Raw genomic sequence first — 26,279 nt, forward strand, 5'->3', positions numbered from 1 at the left:
AATTATTTAGTAATTTAATAAATTGATTATTATTTACCAATATCTACCTGTGTCTGGACATGAAAATTTCCACAACTGATATGACTGGGTCAAATCTGTTTCCAAATTTTCTAAATTGGACACAGAATTAAAAAGTAGGGGGAAAGAGAGATGAGAAGGTGGAGAGAAGGGCAGTATCATCAGCATACAGCTTTGCTTTGAGAGAGTGTTCATTAAGGGAGCTGAGGTCAATGTTACTTCATGATTATTGTTTAATACTTAAAGACATTCTTTTTCAGAACTTGTAGGTGGAATCTTCATATCTAGATGACTGAGCCACATTCAAAGCTGCTGTAAATAACTGTAGAAGAACTAACAATGTATAAGCCCTTACTAACTCAAAGTCTTTATTTAAGCCAGAAACAGAGCAATCCTCTTGGAATAAAATACTTTAATAATTAGATTACTCATAAAACTAAACCACTAAAAACTCAAACTTAACAAACCTTTGCATCCCGGTTCTTTAACTTAACTGTACTTAACGTTGGTGTGGGGCTTGCTGGTGTCTTAGGTGCAACTACATGGTTCTGGGTTGACATTGGGTTTTGGACTTTTGTTGCATGTCACGCCTCTCTCTCTCTCTCACTTTATTGTTTGTTTGTACTGTGAAATAAAGGTATAATTCTCCCCTAAAAAGTCTTTATAGCACCATTTTGTCATTGTCATATATCTTATACACACTTATACTGCATATCAAACTATTAAAGCAACAACTTAACAAGTAATAATCCATTTAAACAAACTGAACTACCATTTTACTTGTCTTCACCATTCAGTCTGATATTGTGTTCATTTTAGTTGATTTCTGTTTGCGAGAGGGGGGTTGTTTTCTTTTGTTTTGCTCCAAACCATTCAATAGTGAGATATGTATCAATCCTGCCAAGTCAGTTTTGGTCCACCCGGCAACTGCAGTAGCGGTTGCTTGGAGCTATTAACATTTACCACGATAATCAAAGCAGATAGATGTAAGAGTTGTTATTTCTGTAAGCTGACTTACAACAACAAGCTAGGCTGTTTCGGTGAAGTAATTTCCTCTGCAGTGATTTATTGTGGTTTAACAGCTCCTTTATGCAGTATTATTGCAATTTTTGTATTGTTTTTGCAATTACTTCATTTATGCAATAATGCATAGTAAGTGTATATAGCTACTAGGTGCTTGTCGAAGTCACACAACTGTTGCTAAGCAAATTTCTTTCTGAAGTTTGAGCGTGTTTTTTTCACACGATCCTTACCTTCACATAATCAACAAAATAAACAGTTAAACAACATAAAACATGGCAAAACTTACAGCTTCCAAGTTTGAAGTCTTGTCACGGACAGCCTGTGGCGATCTGTTCTTGCACTTAAACCATTAATTTTTGAAGCAGTGATTTATTCATTTAACACGCACTGAAGTGTAAAGAACGTATGAACATAGCGGTTGTTGCGGTTGGCTTGTCAATAGTATTTACATTGGTAACATACATATGGTATTTACATTTTACGGTTATCGCGACAATGTACAGCTGCAAACATCTTATGCTCACTTCTTGCCACTTGATGCTGTAGCTAGCTACTTGGTAAAGTGACATCCCTACTCTTTATCCCGTCTATAAAGGTCTATAGGTTGATTTATTTTTAAGACCTATTTGAATTGCCAAACAAATTGGAAATGTGGGCAGTGATTCAGAGGTCCATTCAAAGATTCAAAATTGAAGACATGGCTTAAAGTACACCACAATATTTGCTGTGTCATGAGGCCCAAGACAAGTTTTTACAATTTGGGCAGTAAAGTTCCTAACTAACTATCAATCAATAACCAAAGGCCAGGAAGAAGTAGTTTTGGTGTGGAGATGGCTTGTCCATTCGCATAGTTTATTTTTAACATCAGATTTATTTAGTTAAAATGAAGTTCAGTTAGCTACAAGGGTACCTGAGGGTCAGCGTGACGTACATTTCTTCATGTGCAGCCCAAAATTTATTATCACGTATATGTGTTTAGGATCAAAACACATATACTGTATTCATGTAATAGTTTGATTTGTGATTCAAGTGTGTATAATGTAGTACCATACCCAGAGAGAACTGCATATGCTGTCTTAACCTCTGCATCCTCCAGGGGGCATCTGAAGACTCAACATCCAAGAATGAGAAACTGGATAAGGGCAACGAGAACTACCAGAGAGTCAAAGAGGTGAGAACACTTGGTAATCTGTTTTGTTTTGTTTCGGTCTCCACCGTCGCTGTGATGTTTTTCTGCAGTGTGCTTCCAACAGATCACCTGTCAATCAATAAATGTGGGCAGGACTGTGATGTCGCTTTCTGCTGATGAGTTTCTTTGATGTGGTGCACTTGTCTTTGTCTCTTCAGCAATGGTTGCTTTCATTGCTCAGAATAATTACATTTAATAATTATTTCCACCCCACAGACAATAATGTCAAATTCCACAAGTGTGAATAAATAGGATAAAGATTGTTTTTAAATCTATCTTTATACAAAACAAAAATAAAAATTTCTCCCGCTTACATGGACTCTGATCCATTCCTAACATGACAACACTGTAAGAAACGACGGACATAATCCACATTCCTCGTTTTGTTTAAAAGTACATTATCAAGTTCAGCCAATCAAAAAGATTATTTGCCTCTTCTTTCGTCTGATCGATTTTGTCTTCCAAATGTTCAGTTGTTGCCGCTATGTGTCCAATCTCCAAAGTCTAAATTATCTTGTACTTTCTTAAATTGCTTAATAAGCTTTCAAACAATTAATATTTATAATCACAAGCCTTGCCAGCAAATCACACTAACTGGCACAAAGGAATTTAATCAAATTATCTATAAAATTCATTTTAATTCCGACCATTTTACTGCAAAGTGCTCTCAACTCTTGAACCCTGCTGTTGTTTGACAGAATCATCATCTTTCAGCCTTTTAGTCTTATGACTGGTGCAGCTTTACTTCCACTCTAAGGTATCATACAATTTTAAACTGACAGCTGGAACTTGTTAAGTTTATATTCAGTTGTATTCTGTTTGCCTCAAGTTTTATCCCGAACACTAAAACACTTCATCCTCAGCCAGCCATCTTTTCAGAAAAGATCCAAAAATGCTATAATGTTTAAGTACCTCGTTATATGAATTCAGACTTTTAACTTAGACAAAACAAACTCAGCAGACTTCCTGTCCCTACAATAACTCGTGATAGATACTTCTGGCTTCGGGAACCTTCCCGACTACTTTGAAACACCCTTGCTCAAAAAGCTCTCCCTCAACCCTACTCAAGTTGAGAACTATCGGCCAGTTTCACTTCTACCCTTTTTATCCAAAGCTATCAACGGGCATTCTTCCAACAGGTCTCAGAATAACTCTCACTGAATGACCTCCTAGATCCATTTCATTCTGGTTTTAGGAGTGGCCACTCTACTGAAATGGCTCTTGTTTCTGTGACAGAAGCCCTAAGGTCAGCTAAAGCTGCAGCCCAATCCTCAGTTCTTATCCTGCTTGACCTATCAGCTGCCTTTGACACAGTCAGCCACAGGATCCTCATCTCAGCAATGGGCATCTCGGGTAAAACACTCCTGTGGTTCGAATCCTACCTCTCTGGGCGTTCCTACAATGTGTTGCGTCAAGGACAATTATCTTCCTCCCACTGCCTCTCCACAGGGGGGCCCCAAGGCTCAGTGCTACGGTCCCTTCTCTTCTCAATTTACACCACCTCACCGGGGCCAATCAATTTCCTGGCACAGCTTCTCTTACCACTGCTACGCAGACGATACGCAGCTCTACCTATCCTTCCCGCCAGAGGACCCCAGTGTCTCGACGTGGATCTCGGACTGTCCTCTCAGACATATCTGCATGGATGAAGGCTTGCCACCTTTAACTAAATAATTAATAATCCAAGTAATGTATCCACCATAATATCATACTACAAATTGACTCCTCAACCATCACTCCAACCAGGGTGGTGAGAAACTTGGGTGTCATGATTGATGACCAGCTGTCCTTTTCAGACCATGTTGCTGCTGTCTCTCGGTCGTGCCGCTTTTCTCTATACAACATCTGAAAAATCAGGCCCTAGCTCACCCAGTACGCCACCCAGCTTCTGGTACAGGCCATGGTTATCTCTCGCCTCAACTATTGTAATGCCCTCCTGGCAGGTCTTCCATCTCGTGCGGTGAAACCCTTACAAATGGTTCAGAATGCAGCAGGGAGTCTGGTTTTCAGTCAACCCAAAAGGACTCATGTCCCTCCATTACTCTGTGACCTCCACTGGCTCCCCGTGGCCTCCAGAATCAAATTCAAGTCAGTAATGCTGCATACAGAGTGACTACTGGGTCTGCACCATCTACCTAAACTCCATAATACAAGTTAATGTTCCTTCCCGGCCGCTACGCTCCTCCAACGAACGCCGCCTGGCTCTGCCATCCCTTCACACAATGCGACCTCAGTCCCGGCTGTTCTCATCTGTGACACCACGATGGTAGAACGAGCTACCACACACCATCAGAGCAGGGGCGTCCCTCTCTAACTTCAAGAAGCTCCTGAAAACTCATCTCTTCCGAGAAACCTTTCTCTTATAACACCTCTAACCCCTAACCTCTAACATGCACTTTCTGTGCTCTTCTTCTTCTATCCACTACAATTATCTTGTATTGATTGCACTTTTTGTTAACTATTATTTCCTTCCCTAGGTATTAACCCCAGTGATGTGATATGTGCTATTAGCTCTTACTAGAATTTATTATTGCTCTTACTAGTATGTATTATCAGTTGTAAATCTCTACTGTATTTGATGCTCTGTTGATGCTTGTATGTTGTTCCTCAAATGTAAGACGCTTTGGATAAAAGCAATGTAACAGAAATATAGATTTTAACTAAATTAGTCCTCACTCTTTGTTTATTAAACATGCACATTCCTTTTAAATATATTGGTTTTCTATGGTTTTAAACAACTTTTGGATACTTTTAGGTAGTGATTTATTTATTTGCTTACCCTTGTGACTTGTGGGTTAATTTATTAGAGGTTGTGTGCACAATTCACATGACTAACTTTTGTTGTATGGAAATGTAATTTGTATTTCTTCCCTGCGTCCACACGGTAAGTAATACACAGAAGTTTTAGTGAACAGTAAAACTTGTATTATTACCTTTGTCATGCCTGATTTTGAAAATCCTTATTTTTGAATCGCCTTAGACATAATAGCTTTAAAACATTTTAGATGTGGCTTCCAGCATCACTTAAAGAAAAGTGGACACTCAAGAAAACTTTTACTTGTTCAATTTCAGCTGTGTTTGTTTTAAGTTTGCTCTGTGAATTTGTAACATGATTACCAAGCATTATGGATTTAGTCCTACTTAAATTCAGCTATATTTTGTTCAAATCAAACCAAATATTTGCTTCACAACAGTCTCAATAAGATGTTTTAGATTTTTTCCACAGCAGAAAACAATTTGATGAAAATAATTTACAGTATGTAAGCGGTTAAACAACAATGAGCCAAACACTGAGCCTTGGGGAACCCTAGAAGTTTATAAAGTCTAAAATAACTTAAATCGATGGGATTGTTCTTCAAGTGCTAAACCCAAAATCCATTAATTCATCCACACAGTAAGTAATGCATGGAATTGTAAGTGAAATTCTTTAAGTCAATAATGAGATCCTCTCATACTTTATGCTATGAAAAAAATGATTTCAGACAATTCAGCTTTATGCAGCATAGGTTTGTGAACTAAGAAGTCAAGTGGAGAGTAAATTAACTCTTATTAATGTTAAGAAGCAAATGAAATAGCTTTGATGAGCTGACGGTGGTTTTACTAAAGTCTCCTCACGTCTGCACCACCTCCCTCTGTCCCCCCTCTCTGTCCTCTGTAGATCCTGGAGAGGTTGAATAAGATGTGCAGCACTGGAGTTTGGAAGAAGCAGCAGAGGTTGCTGAAGAACATGGGAGCTCATAAAGTCATGCTGGACCTGCTGCAGGTGTCTTACGACCTGGTAAGACTGGCTACCACCAAAATAAAATTAGATTCACTGAGAAGTGGCTGAGTGATTCTGAGAGGATCTGGAAGTTGACTGGTGCTTTATTGGAGATCTAGTTTTTAGTGTCTCTGTTAAATCCTTGAGATTAGATTATGATTAAAGGCTCTCTACAGTAAATACATTAACTAACAGTTGATAAGAGAAGTGCAGCATTATTCTTGAAATGTTAAGAACAGCAACCTTGTGCAGATACGGGGCCTCCTGACCCTTTGTGACTTTGGTCCTGTGCCTTGTAGCCCTGATAGTTTAAGTTCAGCTCAGCAAAAGATAGTAAAAACAAATACAACCTGCTCATTTGTCTGTCGGCAGAATGATGTGAAGATGCAGGAGATCATCAGATACACTCATCTGTTCCTGCAGAAGTTCTGCATGGGGAACCAGGAGAACCAGACTCTGCTGCACAAGAACCTCCATCTCTTCCTCAACCCAGGGGTACACTTTAGAACTGATCAGTAGATTATCAGAAAGTTAGTTATTATTTTGGTGATTTGTTTTTATCAAGTAAACAGCACTATCAGTGCCCCCTACAGGCTGCAGTGTTTATTACAGCCATAATATGAAAGTGTAGGACGAGTGACATCCTGATGATTTGTCTGTTCCTAAAGTCTTATCAATAGTGGAGCTAAAAAGGTAGAACTTATTTTAAACGTGGCTATAGGAAATTTCATGGAGTCATTAAGATCTAAAGGGTTTCAGGGATATCAAGAGTCTCTGCTTTTGGGCTGAACGATTAATTGCATTTGCGATATTATTGTAATGTAACAAAATGAATCGCAAAGGCTGCTATTACGCTCCGGTCACATGACACCCAAGAGTAAAGCAGTCCGCAGACGAAGTTCAACTTCCCACGTTTCACAGCTTGACAGACGCTGACACTACAGAAATGACACACACAGGGAATGAAAGTAGCACCCGACACCCGCGGGTAACTTGGTGGTGGTAGGTGAAATCTTCGGGCCATCTGCCGCTTTGGCGGACAGGAAAAATGCACTACAGAAAGACACGTGTAGTACAGTAGGTTGATATTTCTTCTGCACCATTGCTCATAATTCATGCATCACCTAATTTCATCATAACACAGGCCCACAAGAAAGAACAGTGGATGTTTAATCTATCTAATATTGTGTTGGTCATACTATACACTGATTTACTGCTTGTCTCTTTTGAATAATACAGAAGGTAAAGAGCTTAAAAATTAATTGCATATTAAATCGATCAATCACAATATTGGTAAAAAAAAAAAAAGATTGCAATTAGATTATGTTCCAAAATCGTTCAGCCCTAATCCCTGTTAACCCAAGAGTGCTGCCCTTTAGAGGAGGTTAGTAGCTGACCAGATGTAGTTTTGCGTAACCAACCAGTTCAACCTCATTAAGAAATATTCACGTGAAACTGAATATTGTCTGGAAATAGCTCTGAAAGTTGTGTAAAGTGTTTAAGTAAAAATGTCAAACAAAAGTGGTTCTATTTTCTCAAATGTGGTCTTTTTTATTTTGGGGTGTTGGACTGTTTATATTAGACAAAACAAGCCAATGAAGACGTCACCTTGAGCTCTGCTGGTTAAAAGGTCAAAAACACTGAGTTAGTTTGCATGTTGTTTTACATCAATATGATGACATTGGTTAGAACTTTTTTTTGACATTTCACAAAGTAAATGACTCATTGATTCACTGAATAACTAATATACATTAGAGCCAGACCGATAAAAGCTAATTCCAGGTAAATTGGTAACGGTGTTTCTAACAGCCGATAAAAGAAAATTAAAAAATAAACAGAGACGGATCCTTCCATCATGTAATGAGTGTTGTCGTTGATCAACTTGTCCACAAGAGGGCGCTGTGCAGCCACCACAAAACACAGCAACCAGCTGACATGATCATGATGCATATGTTAAGGACAATCTTTGTTCATGTTATGTGTTTTTGAAAAAATACTTTCATATACTATACATATACGTTCATACAGTAACACAGGCACAGATGAAATATCTATATGTTGTTCTTCAACTAACAACAACAACTACTTGTTAGGTCGTACTGTTTTGTGTTATTGTTTAAATATTTTGTCTGTTCTGTTTAATCTGTTTAATTTGTCCAACTTGTCCCATTGCAGTGATAAAAAATACAAAGATAATCACATTGTTGACCAAAAGCAAAAGTAGTCGTTGCATTTTGAGCTTTCCTCCTCCGTCTGTAGCTGCTGGAGGCGGAGACGGTGCAGCACATCTTCAGTAACAACTACCAGCTGTGCAGTGAGATCTCAGAGAGCGTCCTGCAGCACTTCATCCACTGCCTGGCCACGCACGGCCGCCACGTCCAGTACCTCAACTTCCTCCACACCATCATCAAGGCGGAGGGCAAGTACGTGAAGAAGTGTCAGGACATGATCATGACGGAGGTGAGAATGAGGACGACGCGCGTCACTTTGTTCCAGAGAGTTTCGTTGTGTTTGTTTGACGACGTAATCCCGTTTTCTCTCCGTAGTTAACTAACGCAGGCGAGGACGTGGTCGTCTTCTACAACGACAAGACCTCCTTCAACACCATGTTGGAGTTGATGGCAGAGAGCAGGGAGGGGGTCCTCGAGAACAGCCCGCTCAGGTAACCACGGCAGATGTTACCCTGGTTTAGTCTTCTCACCTTTTGTGTCTTTGTTTGGGGAAGTAGCCTCTTTAAATGTGACTGTGGCTCCACTCCAATTCATTTAATTCAGTTATAAAATCCTGGACTTTAATAGCTCCTGTGTTTCAGCAGGTTTTCTGCTCATGTTCCAAACTTTCTGCTCCCACAGATTTGTGTTCTCTGACATGCCCAGAGAAAAGTCTATAAAGAATATTACCAGACTAACGTGTTTGTTTAATGAGAATTCAGGATGTTTTTTAAAAGTCTCCTTGCTCTATACTCTGCTGTGCAATATGTTATTAATCTCCTGATATGTTAACATCCCCCTTCAGACAGTCTGACTGACAAATGTTGCATGTGAATCCGAAAGTGACCAATAACACACGTTAACTTCAGCACTTTTGATAATGTGCAGCTCAGATGTTTATATTGCAAAACTCTACCAGCTACGTTACCACTCGGTCACAGCTGTCTGGACCAAGTGGGAAGCTTCCAGTCAGCAAACTGTTACAAACGCAGAAGTCCCTTAAACCTGCATTCTCTCGAACAGCCAGCAGGGGGCGACTCTGCTGGTTGCAAAAAGAAGTCCGGCTCCATTAGAAATAAAATGTTTCTACTTGTCAGCTGATTTATTCCCTCAGTAAACACTTTCCTGATGAGTTTATGGTCTCAGTCGCTAGTTTCAAGTCTTCTTCAACACAGCATGATGTTCATTTAGTAAATTATGGTCCCATTTAGAGGAACTGGACAAAATTATCAGCCCTCTTAAAATGACAGTTAACGTGAATTACAGATGCACCTAGCCAAGCTAGCTAGCTAGCTCCACACACGGTCGTTAGCTCCACCGTCTCTGTTGTTGCTGGTGTCGCATCAGCTGCGGAGTGGAGTTGATTTGCTGATTGGATGTGTGGCGTGAGAGCCTGTAAAAAGCACTTTTTTTTGTTGAAAAAAAAGATTATTATTATTATATAATTATTATAAAAAATATCTCGCGAGACAGCTTTGAGCCTGACGAGAAATATTTTAATCGAGATCTGATTACACCCCTATGTAAGTATAACTAGCTAAATGTACATAAAGTACCAAAGTAACAGTAAAAGTAACAGCTGTGCAGTAAAATGTTTCTGGATTATATCTGATGGTTCTGGATTAATATTCCTGCTGCATTAATGTGTATGATGCATTTTTCTGCTGTAGGTCTTTAAGGCTCATTCTGACTCCTTTAAATCCTGTTGGGCAGTTTAATCTGCAGCAATGCATCATGGTCTATAAGATCATCATGTGTTTGTAGCGTTGCTGTCCTGTGAGAACCACGTACCTCTGAACAGTCAGAAAAACAGCCTGTGTTCAGCTTTGTGACGATGCGTTTTCCAGCTGATCCAAGAAGTGTTGGAAGAGTTTATTTAGCTGAAGAGGAGGAGGAAACATCCTGCCATGCATGAAAAACTTTAATCTAAAAAGTAACTAGTAACTAAAGCTGTCAGACAAATGTAGTAGAGTAGACGTAGAAAGGGGCTTAACTTACTTGAGTAAAGGTATTTAGTTACTTTTCCTGACTGGTGTTGCTGAAAAACCACCTGCAGTTAGCATCTCCTGTAACCATTTACTCGTTGCTGTGTCTGCAGGAAGTAGCTCACGTAAGTTCAAGGAGCTTTATTGCCAAGTAGTGTTTTACACATACAAGGAATTTGCTTTGGTGATGAGGTGCTAGAGTCGACATAAATAAATGTAGAAATATATAAATATGGAATAAACAAATGCAAGTTAGAATAATAAAAGAATTGAGAAAACTATTGCAAGAATAGAGAAAAATAATTCAACTATTTGCAGATATTTACATGTGCGTTACTCCGGTTTGTGTTGTGCAGGCGTATTGCATTGACATTTGATATTGATTAACTATTGGTAGATATTTATACCATCAGCAATCTTTATGCACCGTTACTGCAGTTTTATTAGATGTTCTTTTACAGGTAGTAGACATATCCAGGATATCAGTTTTCACCAAAGTGTTAAAAACCATCTCGTCCCCTCTGCAGGTATCACATCTCTCTGGTGGAGCTGTTAGCAGCCTGTGCTGAGGGGAAAAACGTTTACACCGAGATCAAATGCACCTCGCTGCTGCCTCTGGAGGACGTGGTCAGAGTGGTGACACACGAGGACTGCATCACCGAGGTGCTGAGGGTGTTACCGCTGCCTTTGTCTTCACATGAAGTGACCTTTCAGTTCTGGGAAACCAGAGGCGAAACTGTTTTAGACTCAATAGTTTGGTTGTTAATAAAGTTCTATAAAGGAGATCTGTGTAAAAACTGTCAACCACAGCACTACAGTGTTGACTGTACTCAGATCTTCTACGTCACTAAATGTAGTAATACCAAAGTGTATAAATACTCAAGTAGAAGTCCTGCATATCAAATTCTACACTAGAAGAAAAGGAAAAGGACACATTATGCAATGTAGATGTGTTTCCACTGAAAGTCACTTTGTTAAAACTCTTCACACAGTCTACCAAATAGTTAATCTCACGTCTGAAACGCTATCAAACCACCAAAAACCCTTCATACACGTCTCAAAATAAACTTGTTAAAACCAAACCACATAAATCAGTATTTCATTACAGAATAACATTTTCAGTTAGTCGACTGTACAAACGTGTACATAACAAGAATGAATCAGAAAAGCAGAAATTAGCTCAATATGCTGTGTGATTTACTATTTAAAAAATGTTTAAACAAAAAACTCATTCCTAAGATTTCTGTGCTGCAGTCGAGCTTTGCTCACTTGTTTCCGCAGCAACACTGGCGCTTCAGACACAGTGACCCAACCCCCTGAAACAATTCTGCTAAAATGCATAAATGCATTTCCTGCTTTACACTCAGACTGCAGCTCTAAACCTCATTCAGATGTGTTTCTAACAGTTTCGGACACAGTGTGTTAGCGTTTAAAAAAAGCAGGTGGTGAAGTTGTTATGAGAATAAAAAATGATTCACAGTTTGGTCCACATGCACTTCTGTTCCACTGACTGTGTGAAGAGTTTTGACCATGGGACTGCAGACTAAGTACAGTACTTGAGTATAAATGCACTTTGTTACTTTCTGTAAGTCAGAAAGGACCACAGTTAAAGTTATAAACCACTTGGTGTCTCTGTCTGGCTCCAGGTGAAAGTGGCCTACGTGAACTTTGTGAATCACTGTTACGTGGACACAGAGGTGGAGATGAAGGAAATCTACACGTCCAATCACATCTGGAATCTGTTTGAGGACTTCACTGTGGACATGGCCAGGGTAACCGCTGGTGACTATTACTGATGGAACGACAGTTATTATACACAGAAACTCCTTCCAGTACTCAGTGAAACAAAGACTGATAATCACTCAAACCTTTCGTCAGTCATTAGTAGTTATATCATCGGTTTCACGTGCGTCTGTGATGGTGACGTTTTCCTTTGCAGGTTTGTAAGAAACGTGAGAAGCGTCTGACTGATCCCATTCTGGAGAAGTACATCATCAACGTGGTCTTTGACACCATCAACGCCTTCTTCAGCTCCCCTTTCTCTGAAAACAGCACTTCTCTGCAGGTCAGGACCACGAGGCACTTTGGTGACGCCGTGTTCGTCAATCTGCTGCATTTTGTCCAGTTCATGAAAGGCCGCAGGTTTATGAGGTTCTTACATCAATAAATGTGACTTCCGGTATTTATATGAACGCAGCGTTGATGCCATACATCAGGGGTCCGCAAATTTTTTGTCAAGCCGTTACATGGCGGGCCAACAAAGTAATCCTTGTATACTCGTGTGCACGTTTTAGCTCGGTCGGTGCTGTGCGGGACTCCCGTTAGAAAGGTTGTGAGATCGATTCCAACAAACTGTTGATATTTTTTTTTCTCCCTTGTTAAACAAATTGATTATAAGAAACACACTTTTGCACATGCTCACCATAAAGCACGTGCTGCAGTGATGTGTGCGCGTCCCGGCATTTGATCCGCATTCATAAACCTTATTTTCATTTCCCTGAGAAAATTCAGGGGAATCCAATCACACGTTTACTGACGGCTTTTTCAGAGGTGTGTGAAGCCAGAGACTCGTTTAAATGTCCTTCAGAACTCTTCAAAGTAAAAGCTCTCAATAAACTTGACAGAACTTTCTTGTGCTTTTATTGGGGGGATGGTATAGTGGATTAGACGCGTGCCTTTGGTGTGGTCTGATACATCCACCATCGTGTCCCTGAGCAAGACACTTAACCCCTCGTTGCTCCGGAGACGTGTGACCTCTGACATGTATAGCAATTGTAAGTCTCTTTGGATAAAAGCGTCAGCTAAATGAATAAATGTAAATTAATTTGGAGGCACAATCACTTCAAAAGAAGTGAGATTCATTTCAGCACCAGCCACTATCAATTTCTTTCTTTCTTTCTTTTTCTGCTAGCAAGCTAGTGGGCCGGTTCTGCCATACATGATGTATATATTGCTTTAAAGTCGTGTTGCCTGCAGTATGAAAAGAAGTAACTGGCTTATCCAGATACCTTCAAGAGTAACTTTGACTTTCAGAATGAAATCTAAAAATCTCATCATGAACACAGAGTACAGATGTGATGTGCAGCCCACACTTACATTAGCCTATTCATGCATATAACATCTAGTTAACCACGAAGATAGCCTGCTCGGAGCCGTTTAGAGATGCAGCGTAAATCACCGTGACAGAAGACCTTAATCAGGAAGTTACTCCTGAAGTTTCCTGATAAGCCAGTTACCTCTCTTCATAGAACAGGCCTCTGGTCTCTGTGGCTAAGCTATGTTAGCATGCTATACCCTACGCTAATCTGCTAACAGAAGGGATTTCAGATTAATTTCAGTATAAATACTTTCACCAATTTACACTGTTAATGAAATAACAACTCAGTTCATGTACAAGTTCATTTATTTTATATATTGAATTTTATTTAACCAAATGTTTGATAATTGGCTCCCGTCCACATCACCTGCTGGTCATAGGTCCAAACTGCCAAACAGGAAGTGAGAGCTTCCAATGGGCTTTAAAGTAGAGGAGCTCAGACTGAACCATGTTGAGTAGAGTACAAAGCAGGGGTTATTGTTACGGAAAATAATCTATTTTTTAAAAACCTAAACTACCTATATTGTTTAGATTTCTACTTTAGGACAATTGGATTGAATTAGATTAAAATCGTTTTATTGTTTTTACATACAAATGTTCATTGTAGGTCGAAATTGATTATGAACTGGCTTTGGTTTGCCTGTGGGAGGAGTTTCCTGTTTGAATGTAAGAGGTAGGTCCAATCCCAATGTTCCCCCTCACAGACTCTCAGACTTTTCCCGGGAAGTCCGTGAGGGCTCAGGGCCGTCCCACTGTCAAATTGTCAAGTGCGCGAGGGCTCTCTCATGGACATTTTAAGCCCTTTATAGACCCTTTTCGTAAGTCCGGATTTCTGCAGACTTTGGCTGAGGGAATTGCCCACAGTTCATATTGGTATGACGTGAAACACGGGGGTTACCGGGAGGAGCCCGGAAGCGAGAGAAGTTTCACGGCAAATCCGCATTGTAAGAGAAGAAAACTGTAAACAAACTGGAATCGACACCTACGCTGATGTTAATATTGTTGAACGTTTTCTTAACGTAAGATGCTGCATAGAACACATGAAGTCAGAGGAATGCAATCATCTTATTACACACTGAGTTTATTCAACTATTTATTTTATTTTTTGCTTAATGATGCTATTTGACCAACAATAGTGTATTGATTAATTACCAATATATATTGACATTTACCTCTCCTCCACTCTGCAGGGCGAGAGCCTGCAGCACTTAAAAATCAGGCAAAAACATAGAATAAAAAGTGTGTAAACGTGTTTCATCGTCGTCAAGGTAACGTGATAAAGTGGCAAAGGGCTGTCCCGTTCCCGTTTACAGCATTTTGAGCCCTCGCAGCCTCTGAAACTCAGTCACTTTCCAAGAGACGTCAGTAAAGTCTGTGAGGGTTCAGGGCTTAGGGTTTAGGGGGGACATTGGGATTGAGCCGTAGAAGCTCCTCTGGGGGAGTTCAGCCAGGGCCTGCCGGGGGCCTGCCAGGGGCCTGCCCAAGGTTTTCAGTTTGTATACACTTTGTTTTTACTTTTGTCACCAAAACCAGCCTGCTCAGTTTGTCCGTCTCATGTAAACTACAAATGAAACACAAATGGTGAGGACTCTCCCTCCACCACTCTGATCCTTTACAGCTTTACTGCAGAAAAGATTAAAGTGACAGCAGGTAGATCACCTGCAGGGCCTTTCTTTACTTGTCAATAAGTTTGGTTAGGTAAGATTTTCATACATCTGTTTCTTACTCTCCCCTCAGACTCATTACACCATCGTGACTCAGCTGCTTCAGTCGTCTGTCAGGCTGCTGGACTGTCCCTGGCTGCAGCAGCAGCACCGAGGGCAGGTGGAGGCCTGCATCAAGACGCTCGCTATGACAGGTAACAGCCAGTGGTGGGAAGTGTTGAGGTACATCTCAAGTACTGCACAGTACAATTCTCAGTTACTTGTACCTCAGTGTTTTAGTGTCCTGCTACTTCCTACATCTACAGGTGCATCTCAAAAATATTTAATACCGTCGAAAAGTTATTTGCATTTATGCAGTAATTCTGGCGAAAGTAATGACTACATAAATATATGAAAGTTTCACTTTTTAAATTAAATTACCGAAAATAATGAACTTTTCCACGATATTCAAAGAAAATAATTGATGCACCTGTTTGATTTAAAATGCATCTTCCATGATACTGTATCGATAATAATATAGGATAACGTATATTAATATATTTTAAGTACATTTTTCCTAATACTTTTGCTTAATTAAAGGATCTGAGTACTTCTTCTGCCTCACAGGAACAGATTGATCCCTCTGTTATAATCGGTTTTCTTATTGATGACCATATATTTCTTTATCTATTTTTCTTTAGCTAAGAGTCGCTCCATCGCTCTTCCTCTGGACCTGGAGTCTCAGATCAACTCCATGTTGTCCACGTCTGCTCTTAACTCTTTGACCCGCTCCAACCCGAACTACAAATCCTCCTCCCGCTCCTCCAGAGTCACCGCTCCCAGCAACCCCTGGGACTACAAGAACATCATCGAGAAACTACAGGTACGCAAGGCTTCACCGTAAAACAAGGAAACTTGTAACCCCGCCCTAAATGGGACCATAATTTACTAAATGCACATCATGCTGTGTTGAAGAAGACTTGAAACTAGCGACTGAGAGCATAAAGGAAAAAAGACCAATAGGAAAAAGCTCTTGCCTGTTCTCGAACGCACCTATAGACTTCTACACAATCACACTTCTTCCTGCAAACGGTGGAGTCGCCCCCTGCTGGCTGCTAGAGAGAACGCAGCTTTAAGGCTCTTCAGCACCAGCTTCACTTTTTGGACTCGGAGGTTCCTGCTTGACTGTATCATTATTTTATTTTTTTAAATTAGGAAAGCCTCATTGAGATTAAAACTTTCCCTGCTGGTCTGGGTCATGATAGGCAGAATGACAAACCAAAGCAACATTTCAGAGGCAGGCCTGTCAGGCTGTCACAGATATCCATGTAATGTTGGTGTGTGTGTGTGTGTGTGTGTGTGTGTGTGTCAGGACATCATCAACACTCTGGAGGAGCGTCTGAAGCCGCTGGTGAACGCTGAGCTGTCGGTGTTGGTGGACGTCCTCCACCAGCCGGAGCTGCTCTTCCTGGAGGGAACGGACGCCCGACAGCGCTGCGAGTCCGGAGGCTTCATCTCCAAGTAGGTCCAGGTTCTGTGAGTCCAACATTCACTGCAGTACTGACAGAGAGGGATGATGGGAAAACACGTGTGTGTATGTGTGTGTGTGTGTGTGTGCAGGCTGATCCAGCACACAAAGGCGTTGATGTCTGCAGAGGAGAAGCTGTGTATCAAAGTTCTGAAGACTCTGCAGGAGATGCTGATCAGGACTCTGGACTTTGATGAAAAGGTCAGTTAAGCAAATAAATAACTACCAATATCAGGGGCACCGGAGTAACGTTTAAATTTTGAAACACATATTTAAACACATTGTTTCCTATTAATTAATGAGACTATGGCGGCCAACCACAGTCTAATTTCTTCCACCATAGTTTCAAAATGAACTCAAAATATATGAACATTAAAGATTTCTAACGTCTAGCGCCGCTGCCGTAAACTTGCGGGCTCATACACTTTGGCATCCGACTCAACTACTTTTCCTTTGAGGTAATTACAGTAACGTTAACTAAGGGATTAATTGGATTATATTTACAGGAAGTATAAAACATATTACATGTGTCCATTAAAAGTAAAATAAAATCGACCGATAAGAGCTAATTGTAGATAGATCAGGATCTGTGTTTATAGCAGCCAATAAATGACAATTAAAAAGAGACGGATTCTTTAATTGTGTTATGAGTGTTTTTGGTGCAGAGTTTGTCCACCGGAGGGCGCTCTGCAGCTCACAAGTGTTTTGGAAGCCACAAAACCACCACAACACACAGCAGTCAGCTGTACTTGTGTTCAAAACACTATTTAAAACAATAAAACCGTTTCTTCAACTCTTAAACTGCATGGTGTCATGTTCTCTTGCCGAGGTCTCATAACTATACATAACAAATGTTAGGGATAATCTGTGTTTATGTATAAATATCAACATAAAATCCCATATGGGTGAGGCACTACACTCTAGTTTCTGCAGTTCTCTTATTTATTCCATCCTGACGGCACAATAGAGGTGTAGTCCTGGTTGTGAAGCTCATGCTGTGGCTAAGCTTTGTTAGCTTAGGGAGCACACGTGGACATAGCATAGCTAACCGGCTAACAAAGGTAATTTCTGAATGCATGATGTTGGTTATATTCAATTAACTTGAATTAATGAAATGTTTGTTAATGAGCCAAACAGGAAGAGAGAGCAGAGTTCCTGCTGATGAGAGTACCATAAACAACCGTTATTGTGGGAGACGAGAGATGTTGTCCAATGAGCAGTTTCTTGACTTAAAGGTCCAGTGTGTAATATTTCTATGGACAGAAATACAATGTAAGATCCATAACGATGTTTTGAGTGGTGTATAAAGACCTTAGAATGAGACATTTATATCTACAGAACCGTGTTCTACTTCTGGTAGAATTCAGGCAGTGCAGACTCTCATCACTGTGTTGAATACGTACGTTAGAAGAAGAAGAAGTAGTGAAAATATACAGATAAGTTTTGGGCTCTCTATATATAAAGTAAATCTGTCTTTTTTTCATTCCTTATTTAAAGCCACTGTGTGTAGAATTAGAAAAGAAAAGTGTTGGTGCCTCCCAGCTGGAGCGTCAAAAAGAAACTGCAAATATGAACTGCTGGCTGTGAACTGTGGCCTAAAGGAGGTGGTTACAGTCACTTTGTGTCCTGTCATTTCAGGGAGTGTCGCTGCGGAAGGTTCTGCTGCAGAACTACTTGTTTCCAAACAAGAAGAACAACCTGATGAACGAGCTGGTGGAACTCGGAGCTGCAGGTACGCCGCTAAGCACTTTTAACGAGTCATAAAATGATGTTAAAAAAAATGTTGCCCTCCTGACTGAAGCGTCACCGTCCCATTGAAACACGGAGACGCGGCGATCGTGTCGAACAAAGTGGCAGGCAAAAGTAAAGTACAGTACTTTAAATAAAACATATTTAATTAAAAGTTAAATTACAGATTTAAAAAAAACTACTTTAAAAAATACAAGTACACAAAAAAGCTACTCAGTTACAGTAATGTGAGTAATTGTAATTCGTTACTTTACACCTCCGCCTAAATATCAAGTAATTCTACCTGTACATTTTATTTAGCGGTAATTTAAATGTGACCATTTAATTAAAAAAGATACTGAAAATGAAAAACTCTTAGAAAGTGGTGGTGGCGCATAGATAAGACAGTTGCCTTTGGTGTGGGAGTCCTGGGTTCAATTCCCACTGTGACCCATCCACCATTGTGTCCTTAAGCAAGACACTTAAGCCCTTGTTGCTCCATGTATGTATATATTTGGATAAAAGTGTCAGCTAAGTGAATATGAATTAATTGATTAGTGGGTCAAAAGAAAATTTAACGAGTAAATTAATCAAAATAATTATTTCTTATAATCAGGGTTGTCTTAAATTCGGGTCAATACGTTAATCCTCAAAAGTCAGTAAAAGTATTTTTCTGAATGTTTTCACATTTTTTGGCCATTTTCCTGAATAACTTTTTTGCAGAGAAGGAGACTTTGTTTACTGGCAGAAGAGGTTTTACTGTATGATACTAGCATTTAAAATGTTTCCATGGGAGCACAAGTAGGAACAAGTGGCGTTCATGGCACTTTTTCTAGACGGAGGTTGGAAAGTTCCGAGTTGCCTGGAACGCAGCATATCTGCTGAAGGGAAGTGACATCACAGACAGGAAGAGGAAACACAGTAGGAAGGTTCTTCTGTCTGTTTGCAACCAAACAGATGAGGTTAAAATGTGGAGGTGCGATGACCTCTGAAGCTAAAGATCAGCTGATCAGATGGTGAGGATTGTCTCTCACGGCCTGGTGACATCATAAGTGTACAGAAAATGAATGTGGATTTTTGTGGATTGTGGGGTTTGGCAGCCTTCAGGTGGTCTGGCTTTGTGGTGCAGGAGGTGTTTTGTCCAAATATGAATATAAACTATTTAAATATTTGATTTGACTTCAAAACAAACTTACGAAGTGCTTTAAAAACCAGGAAGTGCTCAGTTTAATACACAAAACAAAACATATATTACGTCAGCCATTGCGAAGAAACAGCTGCAGTGTGACTCTAAATCCTCTGTTTGATGGCAAGAGTTGCAATATTCAAGGTCTCTGCTGTATTTTTACCAGCCAGATCTTACACGAGAACCGCCAGGGTTCGTTGTGTACCTATAACCATCATAAAATGTACCCGCTATAAAAATGCAGTGATTATTTCTGCTACATGTTGCTCCAACACACTTTGGGAAACATTCAGCACCTATAAACAGCTTCCCCACATTTTCAGGCTTTATTCTATTCTATTCATTATGCCTTCACCATGCAGGGCCTTCGCTCCACATCTGTGAAGGGCCCGTCCACGCGCAGCGGCTCTTTTGATGTTATCCAATCGCCGCTGTTGTAGATGTTGTAGCCTAGTTATATTCTAAACACAGCTAGAGTGTTGAGTATTGTAGTGTTTTATAGGCAGTAATAATAATACCAGAATAATGTCGGCTAGTTTTTACTGTTCTGCTTGTTTTTTTGGACTTCATCGGGCATCCAGAGAATTACACATAGCTACAAAAATTTGAAAGTGCAAACAAAAGTATTTATTCAAATTCAATTCCAAAATTCAAAGTAGATTTTTTTACCCAATGGAAAAAAATGTATAATGATGTATTTCTAATGGAAATCTATATAGACTCCGCAGGTCAAAAAGCACACGAGGGAGCCGCACGCTCTCTTGAAGGGACCCCAAAACACGCCTCTATCACAGGGGAAAACTAGGCTACTGCAGCATTAGTTTTGATAATCATGTAGCAACACAAAAACTATAAGCAGCAGCTTTCATGCATGTGGATCGCTGTCAGCTAATGACCCGTCAGATGCAGAATCAACCCGGGACACATCGCTCAGCCCCCACCGTCAGACTCTCCTTCACTTACTGCGCTGGCGGTTATAGGTATAAATGCACATTTTTTAAATCTGGCTTTATCTTGACATTTTTTAACAATATTGGTCGCTACAGAACAAACCCAGTCAAAGACTCTGGGACTTGAAACAAAATGACATACAATCAAAAAACAGCCGCGAGTAAATTTGACCCGTTGGCGGTTCTAGTGTAGATACGTAGAAGTCAAGCTTTAAGCTGTACCATGAACTGATACTGCAGAATACAAATTATTCCCAGGATCTATTTGTTTGCTCCAACCAACCTCCAATGAAAGTAAACACTTTGTTCCACCTGAGATTTAAACTAAATATGTACTCCCAGGAGGATACGAGTTCCCTAGAAGACCAAAAATGATTTCTGATATTTCACACTGATCTTCGCCTGGAGAGTTTGTTTTATAAACTGTGTTAACAACTCCTGTCAATCAAATGTATTTGTCTTTTTAATATCGTTAGATTTGTAAGTGTTTAGTGTTTTTATTAAGTAAGTAAGTATTTTTGTGTGTCAGGCGCGGAGCAGGAGCGGGACTGGGCGGCGGTGGCAGCGGTTCAGTGTCGCCTGGACAGAGAGGGAGGAACGAAGCTGTTCACTGATCTGGTGATGAGCACCAAGAACGACAAGATTTTCAATGAGAGCATCCAGCTGGCCATCTGCCTGCTGGAGGGAGGAAACACGGAGATCCAGGTAACACGCACACACGGTGGGTCAACCCTCCACTCTGACATTATTCTAGATGTTTTCTGTTATCGTCGACAGATGAATCCACACCTGGTGCTCTATAGTGAGTATTTAGGGCAGCTGGACGGTGGAGTCAGAATAAACTACTGCGTGTTCTGAGCTTTAAAACTCGTCAAACTGCTTGTTTTGTTTGATCCTGACCAATCGGCAGCAACCGACAAATCCGTCTGCATTTTTTCTTCTTCTTCGTTGGTGTAGGCTGCTTCAAACAGTGGCGGCTGAAAGTAAGCGGTGTCGATGTTGAACAGCCGTTACTTTTAGTGAAATTACTAAAACGCAGAAACGAGAGAAGGCGTCAGAGGAGATGAGATGTACGACCCTTGAACTGGTCGATGCCACCAAGCTGACCAAACGCAGTTCTTGCGGTCTGAGTCGCCTCGACGTGTAGTTACATTTTTGAGGAGGTGCACTTTAGGTTTAATGCAGAAGTATAAATTTGGCTGTAGTGGTTGTAGTATTTTATAACAAGGCTGCAGCTAACAATTATTTTGATTGTCCATTAACATGCATGTATTGTCTTGGTTAATCTATAAAATGTCGATCAGTGTTTCTCCAAGCCCGACATGACGTCTGTCATAGAGGAGGAATTTAAGAAGCTGGACACTGATTGATCGATTATTAAAATACTTATCGATTAATTTAATAGTTGACATCTGATCGATTAATGGTTGCAGCTAGTGTTGTAGTCAAGACCGCCCAAACCGAGACCAAGTCAAGACCAAGACCAGAGTTTATCGAGAACCGAGACAAGACCAAGACTTTTAGGGGCTGAGACCGAGTCGAGACCAAGACCAGTTCCCCACATTACATGACGCACGATAAGATGTGGAACGAGATCAGAGGTACTTCTCAAATTGATCTGAAAGATCCACATTCCCATTAAACAAACACTAAGAGCTGAAATCAACGTAAGCACTCCTCTTCCATGCTTACTGATAAAGCCACGTTGGTGGCGATCACAGCTGGATTGAGTTTTATTGTAACGAGACCAACTAAAGATCCTTGTAGTGGCTTTTTTTCAGAGCTTCCAACTGTATCACACAGTCAGCTGATTATTCTCAGTCTGAATCAGTTTAAGGCAACATGGAGAAGTCCGAAGTGTTTGGATCAAATGAGCTCGCATGCCAACAGATCCTTCTCCAGGACGAATGAGCTCTGGAGTGAGCCGTTAGGAGTGAACAGTTGGGATTGTTTCGTAAGGAAGGAACATTCATGTGTAGTTTTCTGACGCTTTAAACACAACGGTTCAGTTCTCCACACTCTCAACTCCCACCATACAGACTTTCAGCAGGAGCCGTCTCTGAGAACGTTAGAATGATTTAACCTGGACGTCCTGTCGTTCTCCTGCAGAACTCCTTCTACAAACTGATGATGGGCGACAACAAGTCAGAGAAGTTCTTTAAGGTTCTGCACGACAGGATGAAAGAAGCCCAGACGGACATCAAAGCCACGGTTTCTGTTAACGTGGGAGAGATGACGCACAAGGCCAACGAGAAGGAGCTGGAGAACGGTGAGAGACGCTTCACAACCTGCCTGATAAATCTGATATTACAGTTAAAATTCTGTTTGTTTTTGATTGTTTTATTGTTTGACGTCATTTTACCATTAATGGTGAGAGTTTTACTTTACTTACCGCTGTTATTTTGGTGCTGCATGTTTCAGCTGTGTGTGTAAACCTCAGTTTTAAAAGTGGTTTATAATAAACATTTATAACAAGGCAGCATTAGTGGAGCTACGAAAAGTAAATTAGATTTTTATATTTTGAGAAAGTCATGATATTTCAAGAATAAATTTAAATAAAGTTAAAAGAGCAAATTTTGCAAGTCTAAAGATGCAATTGTTTTTTTTATTAAAATATTTCCAGAGGAACTTTATTCTCAAATGTTATAAATTTTTTTCTCTTAATGTTTTGACTTTGTTCTCAATTTGTTACCCCCTTGCAGTCGTGTAACTGTATATAATAAAGTTTATTATTAAATTAAATAATTGTTATCCATCCAGCATAACTGAATATGAATTGACATCTTCAGACATTTTTAAGTTTTAAACATAAATTTGTATTCAGCTTAATTTGAGTTTTAGTTTCTTTTTGTCTGTTTAGTAAATCTATGGTAAAACTTAACAGGCTGGGCTTTTATTTGATTCAGTCACTGAACTCCTGCTGCCTCTATTTGGAACAGGCCTTTAATTCTTTGCCCACAAACCTCTTGCTGTGATGTGAAAGATGTGAAATAAGCTGCTATCAAATTGTTTATTTCAACCAGTATTAATATTACTTGTATAAAAATGAGGCTATTAGATTACATATCAATTATGAATCATTCTTTTGATGTAGCTCAGAGAGAGAGAGAGAGAGAGAGAGAGAGAGATCCCACGCGCCCTTGAAAACCTGAAAGCCTGGAAAACAGTTGATCAATTTTCCAGTCATGGAAAACACCAAGTTAAATGTCCTGGAAAGTCTTGTGTTGTCCTGGAAAAAGTTTTTAACATTTTGTTGCAGCAGCGTTGTGAACACACCCCCGAGTCATGTCACATGGTAGCACAAGCTTGAAACTCAGAGTAATGTCTGTTGCATTATCCCCCGAAGGTAAATGTTAGTCTCTGCTGGCTGCTAACTGTTTAATGATATTCAGTTATTGGTCTTCAGGCAGACAGTTAAAATTTAATTTATAAGGACGGTGTAGGTCCGGGTCCGGAGAGGACATTGGCTGGGTCTGGACCCGGACTGCGGTCCGCCTATTAGTGACCTCTGAACTGAAAATGTCCTGGGAAAGTATCTCTAGAAAAAAGTAGGAACCCTAGAAGAGCGAAAGACTATGTTAGAAAGGATGAAAGCCGAAGGTTACTGTCGTTATTTTAACTTGGATTTAATCATGATTGAATTGTAGAGAATCTCACTGAGCTTACGATGCATCGCATGTCCATACTGACAAATGTTTAAACAGTTATATTTTTATGTTTGATCTAAGCATCTTTTATAAATTCAAATAACTTCCATAAAAAAACAGACCAGGCTTCTAACTGAGACTGTGTTTATTTGTCAAAACGTGCAGCCACACCAGGTCAGTATAAAGGACAGTCGTCTAATTGGGAAGTTTTTCCGATACTTTGGTATTGGGATGTCAGCTCAGGTTTGTTTTCGTCTTTAGTCAATAAGCTTATTGTTTCGAGCCTGAGGAACTGATTTTAGGATCCTTTTGGGTATTTGAACGTGTTTACTAAGTTCAGAGGTTTGAATCCTCAGTGAGGCTCATCATACTTTTCCTCTTTGTAAATCTGCCTCTACAACTTTAGCACTTCCTGGAACAAGTCACCCTCTGATGGTCCAGGGCCAGTCCATCGCCCCAGTACCAGGCCCCACTGTCCAGCCAGTGGCAGAGGTGAGAGAGGTGGAGATGGAGATGGGACCAGCTGTGACCATCATGAAGCCAATCCTCAGGTTCCTACAGCTGCTCTGTGAGAACCACAACCAGGACCTACAGGTTAGCTTCTTCTAACAGTAATAATAAACCAGAACCTACAGGTTAGCTTCTTCTAACTGTAATAATAAACCAGGACCTACAGGTTAGCTTCTTCTAACAGTAATAATAAACCAGGACCTACAGGTTAGCTTCTTCTAACTGTAATAATAAACCAGGACCTACAGGTTAGCTTCTTCTAACTGTAATAATAAACCAGAACCTACAGGTTAGCTTCTTCTAACTGTAATAATAAACCAGGACCTACAGGTTAGCTTCTTCTAACTGTAATAATAAACCAGGACCTACAGGTTAGCTTCTTCTATTTCTAACAATAAACAGGGGCCTACAGGTTAGCTTCTTCTAACAGTAATAATAAACCAGAACCTACAGGTTAGCTTCTTCTAACTGTAATAATAAACAGGGACCTACAGGTTAGCTTCTTCTAACAGTAATAATAAACCAGGACCTACAGGTTAGCTTCTTCTATTTATAATAATAAACAGGGACCTACAGGTTAGCTTCTTCTAACAGTAATAATAAACCAGGACCTACAGGTTAGCTTCTTCTAACTGTAATAATAAACCAGGACCTACAGGTTAGCTTCTTCTAACTGTAATAATAAACCAGGACCTACAGGTTAGCTTCTTCTAACTGTAATAATAAACCAGGACCTACAGGTTAGCTTCTTCTAACGATAATAATAAACAGGGACCTACAGGTTAGTTTCTTCTAACTGTAATAATAAACAGGGACCTACAGGTTAGCTTAACTTCTGTATGTTTTTCCAGAACTTCCTGCGTTGCCAGAACAACAAGACCAACTATAACTTGGTGTGTGAGACTCTGCAGTTCCTGGACATCATGTGTGGTAGCACCACCGGAGGCCTGGGCCTGCTGGGCCTCTACATCAACGAATCAAACGTCCACCTGATCACTCAGACCCTGGAGACACTCACCGAGTACTGCCAGGGCCCCTGCCAGGAGAACCAGGTAGACTGATGCAGCCATGAGGGACAAGTCTATCACCGGACTCATCAATGACATGCACGTTCACTCTCTGTGTGTGTTTGTGTTGCAGACGTGTATTGTGACCCACGAGTCCAACGGCATCGACATCATCACGGCCCTGATCCTGAATGACATCAGTCCTCTGTGCCGTTATCGGATGGAGATGGTGCTCCAGCTAAAGGTGCGTTAGTTTACCTGTCGAGGGCAGTTGTTTTCTTTTTAAATATAGATCTACATCTATACAATATATATCTTTCAACTCATGGAAATCAAAACTCCAGTATCTCAAAATATATCACAATATTAAAACAAAGAATCTAAAATACAGAAATGTCGACTTGAGAAGAGCTCTAATCATCTAATTAACTCAAAACACCTGCAAAGGTCTCCTGAGTCTTTTAATCTCTCAGTCCAAAGCCCAAAGTCCTCTTTTCAGATTAAAAAACGACTGGTAACTGGTCTGCTGGCCGTCGTGTTACTGTGCTTGATGGGTCTTCTGGAATTTATCATATCAGTGAGTCTTCTGAAATGAAAAAGGATTCAACCAGGATGTCTTTAAGTCTTTTATTCTATGCAAAGAAGGTGACACAAATGTACGATGTAAGAACTTGTGTAGCAGGATATTTATTCAGACTGTGGAAACCTCCACTTAACTGCCCATGACTGAACCAAGGACACACTACTGCAGTCAGGGACTGTCAGTTTAGAAACGTCTTTCATCTCTAGAAATAGAGA

The 26,279-nt window shown here is 40.2% G+C and overlaps 1 protein-coding gene across 7 annotated transcripts in view; it reads left to right on the forward strand.

Moving 5' to 3' along the window:
* The window catches only part of itpr3 (inositol 1,4,5-trisphosphate receptor, type 3), a 155,683-nt gene that overhangs the window by 118,065 nt on the left and 11,339 nt on the right, over positions 1-26,279 (forward strand). For 6 of the 7 annotated variants that reach the window (XR_005444780.1, XM_038721803.1, XM_038721806.1 and 3 more), the window contains exons 28-45: positions 2,138-2,212; positions 5,889-6,008; positions 6,363-6,485; positions 8,250-8,450; positions 8,537-8,652; positions 10,713-10,848; positions 11,832-11,957; positions 12,125-12,250; positions 15,020-15,140; positions 15,627-15,808; positions 16,298-16,446; positions 16,546-16,654; positions 18,092-18,185; positions 20,847-21,022; positions 22,427-22,586; positions 24,371-24,558; positions 25,326-25,526; positions 25,615-25,725. Coding sequence is in view for 6 of the 7 variants with exons in the window: in XM_038721803.1 (XP_038577731.1) it covers positions 2,138-2,212; positions 5,889-6,008; positions 6,363-6,485; positions 8,250-8,450; positions 8,537-8,652; positions 10,713-10,848; positions 11,832-11,957; positions 12,125-12,250; positions 15,020-15,140; positions 15,627-15,808; positions 16,298-16,446; positions 16,546-16,654; positions 18,092-18,185; positions 20,847-21,022; positions 22,427-22,586; positions 24,371-24,558; positions 25,326-25,526; positions 25,615-25,725 (2,514 nt within the window). In the remaining variant the exon portion in view is untranslated. The remainder of the gene's footprint in view (positions 1-2,137; positions 2,213-5,888; positions 6,009-6,362; positions 6,486-8,249; positions 8,451-8,536; positions 8,653-10,712; positions 10,849-11,831; positions 11,958-12,124; positions 12,251-15,019; positions 15,141-15,626; positions 15,809-16,297; positions 16,447-16,545; positions 16,655-18,091; positions 18,186-20,846; positions 21,023-22,426; positions 22,587-24,370; positions 24,559-25,325; positions 25,527-25,614; positions 25,726-26,279) is intronic. The other variant, XM_038721804.1, reaches the window with a different exon arrangement.

This window comes from Micropterus salmoides, unplaced genomic scaffold (assembly GCF_014851395.1).
Source record: "Micropterus salmoides isolate LMB-PRFRI ecotype aquatic unplaced genomic scaffold, ASM1485139v1 Ms_hic_scaffold_16, whole genome shotgun sequence".
NCBI classification, from domain to species: Eukaryota; Metazoa; Chordata; class Actinopteri; order Centrarchiformes; family Centrarchidae; genus Micropterus; species Micropterus salmoides.